Source organism: Ascaphus truei, chromosome 1 (assembly GCF_040206685.1).
Source record: "Ascaphus truei isolate aAscTru1 chromosome 1, aAscTru1.hap1, whole genome shotgun sequence".
Classification (NCBI taxonomy): domain Eukaryota; kingdom Metazoa; phylum Chordata; class Amphibia; order Anura; family Ascaphidae; genus Ascaphus; species Ascaphus truei.
In genome coordinates, this window is record NC_134483.1 from 461718717 (window position 1) to 461737762 (window position 19046).

A 19046-nucleotide genomic window follows, 5' to 3' on the forward strand; every position below is an offset into this window, starting at 1 on the left:
CGAGATTGAAGAATTGGTGTAGATGACCTAGGCGCAAAAGAAAAACATGCAGGCAGGAGGAAAAAATATTTTGTAAATTGTGTATCCCACACCATAAATATAACGGAGAGACACTCGCAGCTGGTTGGAATTTAAATACACTTGTCTCTATATTGAATATTCGATCTCAATTGGCTAGTAAACAATGTTGCATCCGTAGAATATAATGATCAAACCCCTGGTTCGTATATCAAATATACAGGCTTGATATAGTAGTATAATCAGTGCAGGGCTGAGAAAGATATTATCTTTTGAATATTTATTAAAAACCTTATGTAACCAACAACTGGTGTATAACCATAGTAAAACATGCAAATTATGCAGTCATCGAGAGAGGATCACTGATGCTGAGCTGTATATGGAGATAATGTCTCAATGAAAAATGTAAGTCTTTAAAAAGACTGATTATATCCTTTAGACACAGCTCCTTACACGTGAGGTGTATAGTGAATATGAATTTCAGTTGTTCACCTTACCCGCTATGATGATGATCTGGGTGGTGGGTCTGGGGCAAAACTGCTTGCTAGCAGTGCAGTAGTGTACTGTAGAACGCAATTGCGAGGGAGGGGGAGAAATGGGGCGAGGGTCTAGCCTGCCTCTACTTCCGTCTGTTAACTCGCCCGTCTTCACGGTACCGGTCTGGGGGATTTTAAACAGGAGTTCTTCAGCGTCTCATAGGAACATATACACAGCACCACATTGCAATAAGAAGGCTGGAGAGGGAGATTGAGAACGTAACTGATTGTATATTAAGAAATGTAATTACTGTAGATCATACACTTTGAACTATCTTCAGAGCATACAACACCAATTTACAATGAAAAGACTGAAAATTGAGAATGACAAAGTAGCTGATTCACACATTCTAGGGATAATTTTACCATACAATAAACATCACATTGCAGACACACATTAATAGTAATTCAACACCCTCTTACATTTCTACACCTACCCACACCATTGGTATACACTTCCACTCCACACACCTTTTTGTAAAGCACTGTATACAATTTGTGCGCTTTATAAATTTATATGTACACACATACACACACTCACAGTACATACACCACACACACACACACACACACACACACACACACACACACACACACACACACACACACACACACACACACACACACACACACACACACACACACACACACACACACATACACACACACACACACACACACTCTTACATCACTAACATTCAGAGACCATGTAACACCTTAAGTCATAAATCACATACTGCACAGGGGGAAGGATAGGCTTCAGTCACAGATACATTCCATGATGCACTTTTTAAAATAAAAACCTTTCTTGCTTTATCCATTGTAACAGCACCGGAAGAAGAGATCAGTGTATCTCAAAAGCTCGCACAAATAAAAGCATTTCGTTAGCTATAGAATGATATCGTCTATTCGTTTTTTAATTATTACGTTTGGCCAACACAGTACAGATACCCCTACAAAACCACATCAAAATATGGAAGATACCACATTGTACTGCACTCAAATGAAGCTAAAGGATATACTGAAAAAACAGGCACAACTAGACAGTGATATCATCTTACTCAGCAAATGCACAAAGAAACATCTGATCCCAGAAGAACTCACCTTCAAAAACCCATTTGCGAACTCATACAACACAAAATTCTACCAACAACTGTGCACCAGGATCTCTGAAAGATTAAGGAAACATCTGATTAGCCTCTGTTACAGCAACAGGAGAAAGACAAAAGAGATGATAGACTGCATCCTGAACACACAACAAATACACACAGACACATGTGAGGACTCCAAACATTCCATGAAAAATTCCAGAAGGGTCTTATTAGCTACAAGAAAAAGAAACTCCACATTAACTAATGTTTATTTTCTTCTCTTATCAGTTTTGATATGCGTCTCAATGCAAATCTGTGTATGCAATTTGCAGTCTAATTTACTAGGGGACGTTTACTTATTGGTTACTGGCTGCTAGGCAACCTGTTTTTGGTATATAATACATCCGTCTGGGTTCAGGTTACATGATCCTTTGATAAAGTCAGGATGACTGACGAAACGCGTCAGGATAGCAGCGACGACATTCCATCATTCCGGGACGGAAAGTTTGTGGCGAGCCTCCATTCCTGCTGCACGGAGCCTCAATGTTGTTTCAGACGGGAACCAACCTGGTCTAGAAGGACTGACTATTAAGGACTTCTGTTTGATATACTTTCACTCTATTCCACGAGGTCTGACATCTTGGGCTGGCAGCTGGTAGTGTTTGTTACACTTCTGCTGTGGAATATACTCCGTGCTGTTCCCGTGGTGGTGATATTACAATGCCTGTTTTATATCTTTGTTTGTGAGTGAGCTTGTTTCCCTCTCCTCAACCTTTTTATTAAATGTATACGCTTTTTTCGCTATGGGCTGCGCGCTTTCTCTTTTTTTTATATATATATATACAGTCATGTGAAAAAGAAAGTACACCCTCTTTGAATTCCATGGTTTTACATATCAGGACATAATAACAATCATCTGTTCCTTAGCAGATCTTAAAATTAGGTAAATACAACCTCAGATGAACAACAACACATGACATATTACACTGTGTCATAATGGAGAAGCTATGTGTGAAAAACTAAGTACACCCTTACTGCTTCCATAGGAATTAAGATGCTAACTAGCAGACAGGTGCTGCATATCAAATGCCCTTGATTAATTGATCATCAGCAAGTGTGACCACCTCTATAAAAGCCAAAGTTTTGCAGTTTGCTGGTCTGGAGCATTCAGGTGTGTGTTAACACAATAGACAGGGAATAGTTCCGTGGGCGCCTATATATTCTACTACTATTAAAGGATATACGAAAGCCAAGCCTGTTGGCTGTGAAGAAACGTAGATCCTCACGATGAGCTTAAAAACAAAGAAAAAGCACAGCGCATAGCGTAATACTGTAAAAAAGTTAAACAAACAAAATTTAAGACAACATATAACAGCTGAAAACAGGATTGGTATTTTAGGACAGTATAATCATTTAATAACAATTAATAATTATTATAATGCACAATTTACATGGACATATATTATTGAACAATAAAAAACCGAATAGATGGTTCTTGCACTCCGTAGCACCAAGGATGATGATAGCAATGCCTACTCACCAGATGGAATAGGTTTGCAGGCAGTGGATAATTTAGAGAGTATCCCCTCTCATCTGTGTGCTGCTTTCTGCTCAGCTTGCAAAGAAGCACCAGGAGTCCACAACAGTCAATGAAAGGTTAATGGGAATAGCAAATGAAGACAGTAATCAAACCCTGTGTGGCTCTGCTCCTTGTGCTCGTGTTCAGCCTTTACTGTACCATTGCCCACAGTTTCTTGTGGTACTTGAACTACTGGCATTGACTTTAGTGGATTCTTGCTGCCTTGCTATTAGCTGTTTAGCTGTATTTAGCCTACACTGTATGTTTGCTATCTATTTTCAGGGGTGTCTGATTTGACCAGTTATAGGGGAAGGGAGGCTTAGGGAAGTACCTCTGGAACCTTTTGGACCAGGGGGAATGGGCCAGATGAAGAGGTAGTCCCTCGAAACGTCGCCCCCCTTGCATACTTGCCGTTCTCCGTTTTTTGTGTATATTCCTTGTGTTTCATGTTTTTTCCCCTTTTCCTTTCCTCCCACCCCCCACCCCTCACTTTGTGACATGCCCATTTGTGATACTGGTTTCTGCAAACACATTTGATTTATTTCTGGTTCGTTTTATTATTAAATGTTTATTCTGCATTACAACTGTTTTCATCATTTAGCTCTTAGACAGTGAGTGCTGGTACTTACAAAGATTTGTTAGTACTATACAGGGGAATAAGGGTCCCCTTTTGTTCCGTGCACCCTGCAATTGCATAAATTTAACACTATCAGAGTGCTGTCTATCGTCCCCTTTTACCCTTAGAAAAAGACTGAACAAGTTTGGTTTGTTTGGAAGGGTGGCCAGGAGAAAGCCTCTTCTCTCTAAAAAGAACATGGCATCACGGCTTAGCTTTGCAAAGTTGCATCTGAACAAACCAAAAGACTTCTGGAACAATGTCCTTTGGACAGACGAGACCAAAGTGGAGATGTTTGGCCATAATGCACAGCGCCACGTTTGGTGAAAACCAAACACAGCATATCAGCACAAACACCTCATACCATATGTCAAGCACGGTGGTGGAGGGGTGATGATTTGGGTATGTTTTTGCAGCCACAGGACCTGGGAACCTTTCAGTCATTGAGTCAACCATGAACTCCTCTGTATACCAAAGTATTTTAGGGGCAAATGTGAGGCCATCTGTCTGACAGCTAAAGCTTGGCGAAATTTGGTCATGCAACAGGATAATGATCCCAAGCATACCAGCAAATCTACAACAGAATGGCTGAAAAAGAATAAAGGTATTGAAATGACCCAGTCAAAGTCCAGACCTCAACCCGATTGAAATGCTGTGGCTGGACCTTAAGAGAGCTGTGCATAAATAAATGCCCGCAAACCTCAATGAACTGAAGCAACGTTGTAAAGAAGAGCGGGCCAAAATTCCTCCACAATGATGTGGGAGACTGATAAAGTCATACAGAAAATGATTACTTCAAGTTATTGCTGCTAATGGTGGTTCTACAAGCTATTGAATCATAAGGTGTACTTAGTTTTTCACACATGGCTTCTCCATTTTGGCTTTATTTTTGTTAAATAAATTATGACACGGTGTAATATGTCATGTGTTGTTGTTCATCTGAGGTTGTATTTACCTAATTTTAAGACCTTTTAAGCAACATATGATTGTTATTATGTCCTGATATGTAAAACCATGGAATTCAACGAGGGTGTACTTTCTTTTTCACATGACTGTGTATATATATATGTATACACAGATGTACTGTGGCACCCATTAATTTGTTTTCCTAGCTCTGTTTGTGTTCCAGTTTTATATTATTATCTGCAATGGCATTTTAGCAACCAAAAAGAAAGGGAGGCTATCGAACTCAGTTTAGCAGAGAAGAAGCCAGGACATAGATAGCATTATAGATATACCCCACCCTGCCTTTATTATTGATCTCTAGTATGTTTAAACCCACTGATTGATCTGCAACCCCCTGTTTTAAAAGAAATACCCCACCCTGCCTTTATCATTTATCTCTGTTATGTTTTGAATAGCAAAAGTTGTTTTGTAAAAGCGTCCAACTTTTAACAGGCAGATTTATTAGGGGACGGTCATGTGTGCTTAGATGTATAAATGTACTGTAATACCAGTTTAAGGGAAATCAATGGCAGGGTAGCATTTGCATCTTAAATGATGCATCTTACGTGATCATCTTTAAGTGAGAATATATCGTTTGACAATAGTTTGACTAGAGGTGGATTGGGGACTGCATCTTTCTGCAAACTCTTCTACACAAGGCAGCAAATGGTGAGCTTATCTGACCACACTGTGATCCAATGCTTGTCAGCCTGTACTTTTAACCACACCCCCCCTACACCTTATTTATTGCTGCCTCTCCCAAGAGACTGCAATGAACCCCTCACCCCCCAACCAACTCCCTCAGCAAACCCTGAATAGGCCCTAGCATTGCAATGCAGCAAAACATTTTGGCAAGCAAAGGCACATCTCTGCTGTTAATTCTGCACACATTCACTTGGCTCATAACAGCTTCATGTAACATTACCTACTTCTGTGATAATTAACCAGCTATGTACAGTATCTCAAATGTGTGCTTTCTTGTGTCCTCATGGAAATGTTACTCTCTTTATCCATTACAATCCCCTCCCTCCTGGCTCAGACCCAATATCATTATACAACCTGGATTACTCTAAAACCTGGCACTATCTTCTGAATTTTGGTGGAGAACACGGAAAACCACCACACCAACCACCACTTACTCTAATGGCAAACGTCACAAATTTACAACTTGCAAATAACTACTCAAATATCTACTCATACTGTTACTCTCTTTAGCAGGTGATATTGAATTTAACCCAGGCCCTCCCATTTCAACTCTGTCCCATACGTCTGAGAATACCCCCTTCAAAATCCAAAAAAAAGTCTGTCTGTCTCCCATATAAATATCCGGAGCCTGCTGCCCAAACTGGATGAACTAAGGGCATGGTGCCTTATGCATATACCCAAAGCCATAATTCTCACAGAAACATGGCTAACCCCTAAAACCCTCAATGCAAATATAGCCAATTAGGGATACTCCATTTCTAGGAAAGATAGGTCGCAGAGAGGACGAGGGGTGTTATTTTATATTACAGACACCTTTCAATTTACACTGTTAAATTGCCCACCAGGCCCACCCTCTTTTGAAATCCTAGTTGGCAAAATCTGCCTCCCTTTTCTAAGACCATCCTGCTTGCTGGCATCTACCACCCCTCTACAGTCCCTGACTGATATCACCAGTTTATTAGCTACATTTCCTCTCTGAATCTGAAGCGTGAGCTGCTAGTTCTTGGGGATTTCAACTACAATTTGCTCAACCCTAAAAACCACAAAATCCAGATACAACTCAAGTCACTTAACCTAACACAACTCATTTCCCAATAATGTACTCTCTAAGGAAAATGAAACCATCCCAAACAAGCCCTAAAGTTCTCCTCACTAGAACATTTAGAAACTTTGACCCACAACAGTTTCTGGCTGACCTTACCAACTGCCGTTGGTACAGAATCGACTTAATTCCCGACACCGATTCTTCGCTTGACTATTTCCAATCCGGGTTCTTACAACTCTGTGATACCATGCTCCACTACGCTGAATAAGGGTACAGGGGGCCCACCTTCCATGGGTTACAACTGATCTTATAGCACTCTACCAGTTCAGGGATTCCTTGTGGAAAAGCTACAAAGTTACTGGCACTAACAAGGATCTTAATAACTACAGATGCCTGTGGAGAATGTGCACAAAGCAAACAACACATGCAAAAGAACAATATTACTCTGACAATCTTCGCAAGAATACATCAAACCCAGCTAACTTCTGGAAGGTTATCCATAATATATTCCAGTCTTCTAGCCATCAACAACAAAGTAATATTACTAAGGAGGATATTAATCTGACAAATCCCACTGAGATTGCAAATGCATTCAATGAATACTTTGTGGGGTGTGCTACTAACGTATTAATGAAATGCACCCCAAACCACAAACATGAACCTCATTCTGAGAGTACCCCTATATCCCCACCCTCTCCGAACACTGCTCACAATTTTCAATTTGTCCCATCATCTAAAGAGGAGATTACACAAGTGCTCATCAAATAAAACTAAGCAGCCAATGTGGTCCTGACTTACTGCAATCTAAGTTCCTAAGACTTGGTGCCCCAGCTATTGCCAAACCAATTGCTTCCACAGTCAACTCTATTCTGTCTGCAGGCCATGGACCCCTAAGGTTTTCCCTAAGACCTGGAAAACTGCCAGAGTTGTCCCAATCTTCAAAAGTGGGGACAAAAACACTGTCTGGAACTACAGGCCAAACTCGCTTCTCCCAATACTATCCAGTCATGGAAACATTTGTTCACTCCCAATTAAGCGATTACTATACCACGACAAATTTTCAAAGCCAATTTCAATCTGGCTTTCGCCCAAAACACTCCACGGTAACTACCCTGATAAAAGTTTGCAATTAAATGCAGTGTGGAATGGAACTGGGACAACTCACTGATGCAATATTCATAGATTTTGCAAAGGCTTTTGATACTATTAAGCATGTTATTTTGCTTAACAAACTCCAGTGCCCTTGAATAGGGAAGCATGCTTTAAACTGGGTTCATTCCTACCTATCAGGTAGAACTCAACATGTGTCTATCTCAGGCTCGAACCCCTTGGATATCACTTGTGGTGTCCCGGAAGGCTCTGTTCTGGGGCCCCTACTCTTCTCAGTGTTCATCAATGATCTTCTTGCAGCTTGTAAGGGAGCTTCAATACACATGTATGCAGATGTCACAATCTTATATGCACACAGCCCTAGCCTCTCCAACCTTCAACACATACTTCAATCTGACTTTTTGAGACTTGAAAATTGGATTTCCCAAAACAAACTGTTTTTCAAATACTGACAAGAGCGTACTAATGGTATTTGGGACCAAGGCTACATTTTTAAAGTTTCCAATGACTGAGCTCTAGATCAGAACCAACACTAATACCACCCTAACTCCTGTTACTAGTTTTAAATACTTGGGCATATGGTTTGACCCCCATTTAACATTTGGGATGCACATTGATACCCTTACATCCAAAATCTACGCCAAACTAGGTGTACTTTATATGAACAAATCCTCCCTAAGTCTGCTGGTCATAAAGCGTATCGTGCAGTAGATTTTAATGCCAATTATCGACTATGTGGACATAACATACTTTATGGCATGGCACCCCAAACCCACCTTAGCAAACTTGATACCTCTACAATTAAATATGCCGCTTTGTTTTCCAATGCATCTACAACACACATCACTGCAAAATGCTCAAAGAACTAGATTGGTCATCACTTGAGTCTAGGCGCAAAGTTCATCTTTCCTGTCTTGCCTTCAAATACTTTCTGGGCAAGCTAAACGTTTATCTGAACACGCTCCTCACCCCTACCACTTGTAGCACTTATCATCTGAGATCTTACTCCAAAAGATCATACGCTCATAATATATATTTTCTTTAACTGTGCACGCAATGTCTTGTATATAATGTATACCCTGTTCATTGATGTAACTGTACTTGTAACCATGTATTATTTGTTTTACTCTGTGCCCAGGACATACTTGAAAACGAGAGGTAACTCTCAATGTATTACTTCCTGGTAAAATATTTTATAAATAAATAAATAAAAGACTGTTCATGGTCCCAAGGTTCAGCAAAGTATCTGGCCACTCCTCCTTCTGTTACCATGCACCCCAAAACTGGAACAATCTACCGGAGTCTCTCACAGCCAGCACCAGTCTAAACTCTTTCAAAACTAAAGCTGTCTCACATTTTAATCTGGTCTGTAACTGTTACATACACCTATAATATATATTATCTTTAACTGTGCATGCAATGTCTTGTATATAATGTATACCCTGTTCACTTATGTAACTATGTATTTGTAAGCATGTATTATTTGTTATCATAACTCTATGCCCAGGACATACTTAAAAACGAGAGGTTACTCTCAATGTATTACTTCCTGGTGAAACATTTTATAAACAAATAAATTGCACACTAAAGAATCCAATAGTATGAAGAACCATTATAAAGGGTGTCTCGGGTATGCTCTTCTAATGCCACATCTGAAACCATGGTCTCCTATATCTATTTCAACTTCTGCTCAGTTCGGTACCTTCTCTGGTTGAGCCCCAGGATCTAATAGAGAGTAAAGTCACAAGCACAGAATATGTTTCCCATTTTCCTTATCCTTTTTGTTGAATAACTAATTTATTATAGGTTACCAGTATAGATGTGATTGAAAGCACAGCAGCGAATTTGTTCTGACTGGGTCATGGTTAATACACTGATTTTAAGGGATTTCCCAGGCTAGTGTGTCAAATAGGAGCATGAGAGGGCCACACTTGTAATTTTTATTGTACTTAGGGGTTACTGAGCTGGGTTAGGTGTATCTAATATAGTTGTAAAGAGCGAAGAGGATAAATGGCAATGTAGTATAAAATGCTGTACATTGTTTCTTTTTTTATGATTTGTTGAAATAGTTTATGCAATTACCCAACTTGGGTTAGGAAGGATCATATAGAAGTTTACAAGAATTACTATAAATAAAAAAATAATAATCAACATTATTTTATTAATTATATTCTCCAAAAAATGAGCTTTGTAAAAAGAACCTGAATGTATATTCTTATAGCGCCGACTTGGTAAGGATCACGGACATTATAATACAATAGTACAAAGAATAAAATAATTCTGGTTGTTCAATTGATATAAAAGGTGCATGTCCATCTATCATATTATTCATAATCAAAGGTATTGTCAATTGATCATAACATTAAAAATCCAATTTTCATAAGCAGTCCAACAACGATGTACCATATTGAATGCTGCAGTGATAGATCTTATGTCCTAAAGTTCAGTTCAATATGCTCTGATAATTATCATTAAAGCTTGAGGCAAACATGTATACATAACAGTCCACCAAATGAAAATCCAATTAGGAGATAGACAAAATAAACGGAATTCCAAAGTAGATATTTATCCATCCACTGATGTGAAGCTGCAAGTCTTGGGAGGCACTGTGTTTTATTAAGAGGCTCAACTGGTGCAGATAGCATTTCTCAGGTTCTTACTATTGTTTTCTGTGTTGTACTGTATCATCAATGGTCATCAATGACTCCTCTTTATATATATGAAGTATACTCTGAGAGTAGAGGAGAAAATGCTGGGCAAATCACTTGTGAATTTATTGGCAAAACAGTAACTTGATGGTGGGAAATGCTTGATATTGCAGACACTTTTAGCCCTTTAAAGTTCTGCAAAATATTTTACCAGGAATCGATTACGAAATAAAATAAAAAAACATTTGCAAATGTGTTTTGCACATCTCTAGAATTTATATTTGACCTTAGATCTATATACCCAATATCCTTATCACATTAGAACCTTTCTTTTATAAATCCACTAATATTTATAAATTCCTGTCATCTATCGAAAGGCTATCCAATAATAAATCCACCAAGTCGGATGTTGCTAGTTTGTCTTGCATACTTCCCAGGATACAGTTTAAGATAAGTGCAACTCTTTTACAACAGTAAATCCTTCTACATTTATAGTGGGTTAAAATATTAACCCTTTACCAAAGACGGGCAAATATGCTTTAGAAAGCACAAAATTTATAAGGTTTATAAGATTAAAGTGATAATTTTTCAAATGTTCTTGTGTTCCTTAATCCCTTATTTGTCCAATTCTTTCCCATATCCTTTACTCTTAGCTCCCCTTTTTCCTGATCTGGTTTTCTTCTGTTTATGTTGGATCCTGTTATTCCAAGAACGAACTCTAATAAGTTTTGTCTTATTTAGAAGTAAAAGACATAAACATAGTGACTAGTCGCTCACCTAATAGTACATAAGGTTAAATCCCTGGTGGTTATCTGTTCAAGTGTTTGTTAGAAGTAAAAGAACCTGAATAATATAATTCTGTTGATTGACTTGTTTCAACAGACCTCTGAATCTGTTTTATATGTTCTATACTGTACTGTACATGCACACTCTGTTATTAATTGTCCTCCATATCACAGTTATATTTATTTTTCTTCCTAAGCATACTCTCATTCTGCAGATTCTTAATCTTTTTTTTTTAAATTGGGAATTCATTTATTAACATTCAAAAAGTCATGTAAGCCTGCCTCACTCTGAATGTAAGCATGCTTAAGTTTAAACAGTCATTTATTTTCTTCCTCAGTTATAATTTGCATCATCTCTAATAAACATCAAGTAAGAATCTGTTGACATCGTTTTATAACATTTCCCTCTTCTAATTTGGTACCATGATTTAACTTAATCTTAAACCTCTAGTTATCATCTATGACTTCACATATGCTTCCAAACTAGATGCAACCCATTTTAATTTCAGCTGCATAGTTAGCAGGGGGTCTCCAGAGCTCAAAGCCATTAATTTAATCTATGCAAACCCCCTGCTTTCGGAGATATATATATCCATAGGGTGTGCCAGTAGCCGCTCGACTCGGCTTGCAGGGCTCATGTAATGGCAGAGTTTCAAAGTTCCTGCATCCTGCGGGCCAATAAGAAGCGGTGAAGTCATCAGTTTCGGCTATCTATTGGCCTGCATAGCATGGAAGCTTTAACTTTTCCAAGATACAGTACCAGCATCCCCGTTGGAGTTCAGTATCTGGGGAGACCCCCTGCTTAAGGCCTATCTAAGAAAATCATAATGAAAAAAAAACCACATGAATTGCTCCTTAAATAATGAGAATACATTTCGATCTGGCGGGCAGTCACAGCTGTTGTACTCCTACAAAAATCTAAATTGTCGTCGAGCTGGATACCTTTTTGCTATTTTTTTTGATGTTATATTCAGAACCTGAGCCCCACCTTATAGAGGTTGCCCCCCTAATATTTCTAGTCACAGCACACTTTTTTTTTTCATATTAGCAGCCCCTCAGGATGTTTAGGGTTAATTTGCTAGGATATGTTGTTAATATATCTGTACAGGGATAGATATCTTCAAGCTTGGTATGGAGCATGGCCATTCCTGTGGTGGGCCATGCTAAATGCACGTTCTGATTTTTTTCCCAATGAATAAACTTACAGTAACATCAGGAAAAGCACAGGCAGCCATGTGGTTACTACTGAAAAAAAAACTTTTACTTACTTTAACTTACGTCAATAGAAGCAGTAAATTAATTAAATAAAGCATGTTTACATTTTGAAAAAAAAGATAGGGCAGATCTTCTAACTTCCAAAAGTATTCAATATATAAAAAAGAAAGTGAAATATGTAGTAGAAAAATTGTTTTTAAAAAACTAATAAAAAGGGAGAATACACTTATAAAAGAAATAAAATAACCTAAATAGTTTAGTAATTAATCTTCAGAGGTTAATGATATACATTCACTCAAACTAAATAGGAAAAATCGACCAGTCAATAAAGTTAATGCACTGGTCTATATAGGGTCTACCATGTTTGTATTTGTGTATTTGTGTGTCTATTTGTCTGCCTATTGTAGAGCATCACCTCTATTTTGGATGAAACACAGAAGCAGTAATCAGAAGACCAGTGGTTCTCAACTCCAGTCCTCAAGTCCTACTAACATCTCAGGTTTTAAGGATATCCCTGCTCAATCAAAATGACTAAGCCACTGATTGAGCAACCTGTTTTTAAGCAGGTATATCCTTAAAACCTGACCTGTTGATAGACTTGATGACTAGAGTTGAGAACCACTGCCATAGACAACCGAAACGTTGATGTTCAGTTTGGACTACAGTACAATACATACCTTTTTCTTCACTACTTCAGTTGTGCTCTGTCATCTCTTCGGGCTTTGTAGAGAAAATATATAGATTGACAAATAACAAATTCAGATTTTTTTTAGGCTCATCACTTAACACTTGTATGTTAAATAGTTGTACATTCAGCACAATTATGAATGAATGTTTATCTGCCTCTTTTTTTTTTTAGATGACACGAGAACAGTACATATTGGCCACACAGCAAAACAATCTACGGACTGAAAATACACAGTTTTATCCAGTAGGAATTTACGGATGGCGAAAGAGGTGCTTATACTTCTTTGTTCTCCTGCTGTTGGTTACCATGATTGTTAACTTAGCAATGACAATATGGATTTTGAAGGTTATGAATTTCACTATGGTAAGTACCACTCTGTTTTTTTCTGATCATTTTCTACTGCTTTAGTACAAAATATTGTTTATTCCCATTATTTGAGGTGTTTAGAATTAATTCACTGTCAAGAAGCTATTCTGTTGTTCCTGGGGAATTTGCATTTTTGGCAGCAGAACTGCAGGAAACACGTTATATAGTCTGCAATCAAAATAAAGAGCGCGTTTTTCCTTTGTTTCTTTTTGATTAAAGCCTCATACATTAAGCAAAAAATAGAACCTGTGCTTATTGTATACTGGGATATATTTAGAACATGGCAGATCCCTTGTAAATAAGATTTGGTGTTTGTCTTGCTTCCCCTCTCGTTATTTAACGAGTAAAAGGAATAAGGAGCAGATACTGTAAGTCAGGTTGTAACTGTGAATACAGTTTTTTTTCTGGGACTCTTGGTTAATAATATTACATGTTATATTGAATAGGCTGCAGTTTTAATATTTTGTGATGCACAGTACAGTATGTGGTATTTAGGGAAATGTTATGTAATGTATTTCTTTTGCATACGATGTTCTGTTAAAAAAAAACTATTTTTGTTTCTAAAGCATTATGTATGTTTGAATTTTACCTGCTGAAGTTACTATTCTCATTTTAAATGCAATAGTAACACATTCGCCAGGAATCATCACGCTATTGCGACCAAATCGGCGATACCTGCTATTAAAGGCAAAGGCAGATGTCGTCGATTTGGATGCGATAGCATGTGATGCTCTTTGCTGACTCCCTGGCCAACATTTTTTGCTAATGAAGGACACTCTAATACAAAATAACTACATTTCCATTTTGTTTCTAAGTTAGAAGAGTAATCCTTAATTCACAAAGTCATGGTTGACATGCTAAGGCTAACAGCAAGATCTTGATGGTTTTGTTCGAACAGCTGCATTGACACTTCCTGTCTTGTTGCACTTCTTATGGCAAAATATGCATATTCATTTGATATCATATCTTGTAACTTATATACTGTATGCCCCAGTGAACATATTATGCTGAGACCAGGCCTATCTGGGTCAAACAAGTTAATAAACACAAAATTCCAGGATGTTGCTCTCATACATGAAATTAACCAATTAAGTAAATAAATAAAATAACAAATGTGCAGAGCGATAAAACCAGCAAAATCTTGTGATATACTAAGTACAGTAAAATAAACAATCAAAGTGATGTATGTACTCAAACTCGATTTAAAGTGACTTCTGTGAAAACAACATAAAGTGCAGGTGCAAGTGAAAAGAAAACATTTGTGTGAAAAAATGCTCTACCCAACCTTCTAGTTAGAAATAGTTTCACAGTTTCTTCAGACAATATTCTTCTAGGATAAAATGAGGGAGCGAAGGATGGCACCAGGCATGTCTGAGAGAGGACAAAAAGAGAAACAATGGAATAATATCATTGGGACTCTCACATGAAAAAATCTGCAGTGACCTTCAATGGTTGTACCCACATACTGTTAACATTAGCCCCATCACAATCAGTGACAGTGTTTTCTGTGTGGAGGACATAAGCGATCTCAGGAAGAAGAGAAGAAAAACACTATAGCGCAATATGAAAAATTAAAAAAAACTTTATGCAAAATATAAAATATCCTCTCCTATAGGGCTATTCTTTTAAGCAGTGTGACATAAAATCAGATAGTTATACGGACGACAACCTCACCACCTCCGCAGCATGATGCTGGTGTAGTCAGCTGATTGTCTCTCTGCTGGTGTTCCCTCTAATGGCATCCAGGACCCTCCGGGAATCAAACAGCAGTTCCTCTTCCAATGTGACACATCCTTGGCTCTGACTCTACGTGTTTTGCTGCGTCCAGTTACCTCAGGAGTCATTTTTCCATCCTACACAGGCAAGTACACACACACACACATATATATATATATATATATTGTACAGTCCATCTAGTTAATTTACTCAATGCCCACATTTAAGTAATTTCAAGAATAGATGCTATGGATTCATTTTTATCTGTGGGAATCGGGTGCAGGGGTCACCCTCGAGATTGCAGCATCAGCAGCAGACTCCGCTCCAGAGTTGGACACTAACTGACTGCTGCTGTTTTTCATCAGTGCTTGTTGTGCTGATCTCACTCAGCAATGAATCAGGGGGCTGATTCTTGCAGCAGCTTCTGCTGCTGTACTCCTCAGCTGTTCGCTATTCTCCCTTTATACTGTATGCTCAGCTATTGCTGCTGCAATTTGGCTGAGCATAGATATACTTTACTTGTGACGACGTGCAGGTCGCAAACACTTTATATTGCCTGTCCTGCCTTGCCTTGCCTGCTTCGCTGTGTCTTGTCTTACAGTTCAACGGAACCTTGGCTTTTCCTTTCAACGATCCTGACACTCTCCAGCCCTCGACTAGTACTAGTGACCCCCGCGATCCATACCTTCTCCTACCCTCGACCATGGCATGTTATACTACGATCTCCCTTCTCCAACCCTGACATGGCTACCCACGACTACGACTCTGCATTCCAGACGTGATCTCGCGGCCTCAGTTCAGTGTTTCTATATCCCCACCTCGGCCTCCCGGTCCAGTTTATGACGGGCATCCGTTACAGTATCTCATATTACAGTTAGCAGAGAGACATATATGAACCACACAAGAGGTTCTAAGATAATAAGTGTATTAAACTGTAAGACATAATTTAAATACTGTAAATTATCCTTAATCTAAAAAAGAAATAACCCCTGCATAGTATATAGTTGGGTACTTATTTAACAGTGACCATATATCCCGAAAATAATGACACGTATTTCTAAGATGTTGCCATAATAGCATAATAGAGAATGTGCGGCTCAGTGAGTAAAGACACTGCCTGGCACTGAGTTTGAAGCAGTCGCTTTATCTCCCTGTGCCTCAGGCACCAAAAACATAGATTGTAAGCTCCACTGGGTAGGGACTGTGTCTGCAAACTGTCGCTGTAAATCTAGCAGTGCTATACAAGAACAATTATTATTATCATTATTATTATTATTATTATTATTATTATTATTATTATTATTATTATTATTATTGCTGCAGAGCTATGTTAAACAAGGGTTAAATATGTAAACTGCTGCAGGTTCTCTAATGCCATGTGCAGACTGATCATATGCACGCGAGCTGCGCGATCAAACACATTATGGGTAATGTGATCGTGCACGTGAGCTTGAGGAGATAAATTATTTTGTATTTTCCGCACGATGGCCAGGTCACGTGAGCGATTCGACCCCTTTTGGTTTCTATATTGTTTTCTCAAACAGTCAATAAACAGTTTCTTTCTGGTATTTTTACTTGTGCCACAATTGTTTTATTCTTAAGAGAGTTTTATATTCTCACCAAAATAACGTCTTCTAGTATATTTTATAGATGATGAATTATAAAAAAAAAGATCTTTAAATTGAGATACTATATATTGTTTGTATATATCTCAGACTGCAGGATACAATTTCCAAAAATCTACAAATCCTAAACCATGTTTACCAGTTACAAATGCTTCTCACCAGAATTATATTAGACCCATGTACAGTAACCTATCAAATTAATAAATACATCCCAATTTCATCCATTGGAGTTTTGATGTAAGTTGAGTCTATCGTCCAAATGATATATTCCTCAATGTTATTGAAACCGAATGAAGGTGCATATCATATATATGGTGTGGATAAATCATCCTATAGTAATCCCCGTAGTCTCCACAGAGGAGGGGGAACAGAGACTCGGCCCTACAATATATGCTGTAGTATGTATAAATCAATAGGCTAAATCAGACAGACTCATAACTCTACTGTATATCAACATTAAGCCCCCTGGGAACAAGTGTTTTTAATCTATGGATGCATTATGTATCCCGTTTGGTTAGATCCATGTCTCTGTTATCACCCCTCCAGTGGTGTGTGATGTGCTCAATCCAAGTATATTTTAAACCCTGTGAGTCTCCTTGATGGTGGGTACAAAAATGTTTGGAGAGATTGTGAGTTACAATTTTTCTTTTTATATTATTCAAATGTTCCAGGATATGGATTTTCAGTGGTCGAGTGGTTTTGCCCACATGCTGGAGGCCACAAGGGCACTCCATGGAATATATTTGAAATGGTCAGTTTCACAGGTCATGTGGCTCTTAATCAAAAAAAAGTGTCCTCTGTTACTGTCGATTTCAATTTAGCTGGCGCTTTAAATGTACAAGCTCTGCAGGCAAAACAGTCATAAAAGCATTTTGTTTTTGTTTGACAGTTATCCATTGTTTCTTTTATGCAAGTTAGGGCACTCGGGGTTAGTCAGGTCTTTTAATTTCTCGCTTCTCTGAAAATGATGCTGGGTCTGTCAGAAACATGATTTTTAATTACTGGATCACTTTTAATTATATGCCAATGCTTGTTTATTATTTGTTTTATCTTAGCGACATCTCTATTGTAATCTGTTAAAAAGGCCTACTCAAAGTTGTTTTCCCTCTGTTGTCTCTTTCTTATTGACCTTAATTAGATTTTTTCTCTCCAGTAAACATGATCTATTTAGGGCTATTTGCACCTTATCTTTTGCATAGTTTCTTTCAAGGAACCTTTTTCGTAGAAACTCTAATTGCACCTTAAAAGCCTTTTTGTCTGTACAGTTCCTTTTAATCCTTCTGAACTGTCCAAAAGGTATGGTAAGGTAACCCTACATGGGGTTTAATATACCTTTTGGACAGTTCAGAAGGATCAAAAGGATCTGTGCAGACACATTTCTAGTTTTGCACAATGTCTATGCTAATTTGCAATAAGAGAAAATAGTTTTTTATTTCCTTACAAAGTGCTGACGTGGATGGATATTCACCTGCAGTCAGAGCGTAGACCCCACCCCTTACCACCTCCCCTTCCCTCATGTGGTGGGAAAGCGAGCTGACTCCAGTTTTCATGCAGCATTGAAAAGGGAAGGTTAGAGGCTTGCCTTATTCAGACCGTGACAAGCACATAGCGCAAAACATATAGATAATTTTTCCTCAGCTACCATGTGCCAACAAACCAGGTTATTTTGAACAAACTTTGGTCACCCACTTTTTCCAATTGAGTGGATGGTGGTGCGTCGCTACATCTCTACATTTTGCCTGCCCTTTTTTCAGCGTAGTCGCACGCCGAAGTATTCCTCCTTCATCAACTACAACTTCAGAGCATAGCTCCAACGGAAGATGTGAGTAAGAGACTTTGTACTCTATTTTCCACCTCTTTGCATACTTATGCATATACTCTAGTGGAGGGGATAAACTGTAATCTATATATACTAGGCTTGGGATAACACTTATGCACCTGGCAATTCAATGGTTGATAACATGTGGACAATACAAATGCCTAAAAAGGTGCTATCTTCAATGTAATCAGTCCCCTCTAACTCCACATTAATGAGTTATACATTCTAGGAATACTTCATCCATTTATTGCTCTAAGAAGTTTTAACACAAATATATGGTGTTCAAGAAATTTTTGGAGGCGCAGGTATCCTATTACTGAACTATATTTAAAGTGTTGCTTTTTCTGGGCAACTCATTTGCTGAACTACCATTTTCAATACATCCTTTACATAAGAGGGTGACCAAGGATAGACATATCTTTCACAATCGGACACTTTGTGGTTTTGTGAACATGGAGGCACATGATATTGTACAAGAGGACAACCAGCAAAGAAAAAATAGTTATGTTTTTGATTATTTGGACAATACAACAAGAAGT

The 19046-nt window shown here is 38.2% G+C and overlaps 1 protein-coding gene across 2 annotated transcripts in view; it reads left to right on the top strand.

Moving 5' to 3' along the window:
- Positions 1 to 19046, top strand: part of SGCZ (sarcoglycan zeta) — a 1846920-nt gene that overhangs the window by 1225957 nt on the left and 601917 nt on the right. For both annotated transcript variants that reach the window (XM_075565961.1, XM_075565968.1), the window contains one exon: positions 13153 to 13344. In XM_075565961.1, coding sequence (XP_075422076.1) covers positions 13153 to 13344 — 192 coding nt within the window. The remainder of the gene's footprint in view (positions 1 to 13152; positions 13345 to 19046) is intronic.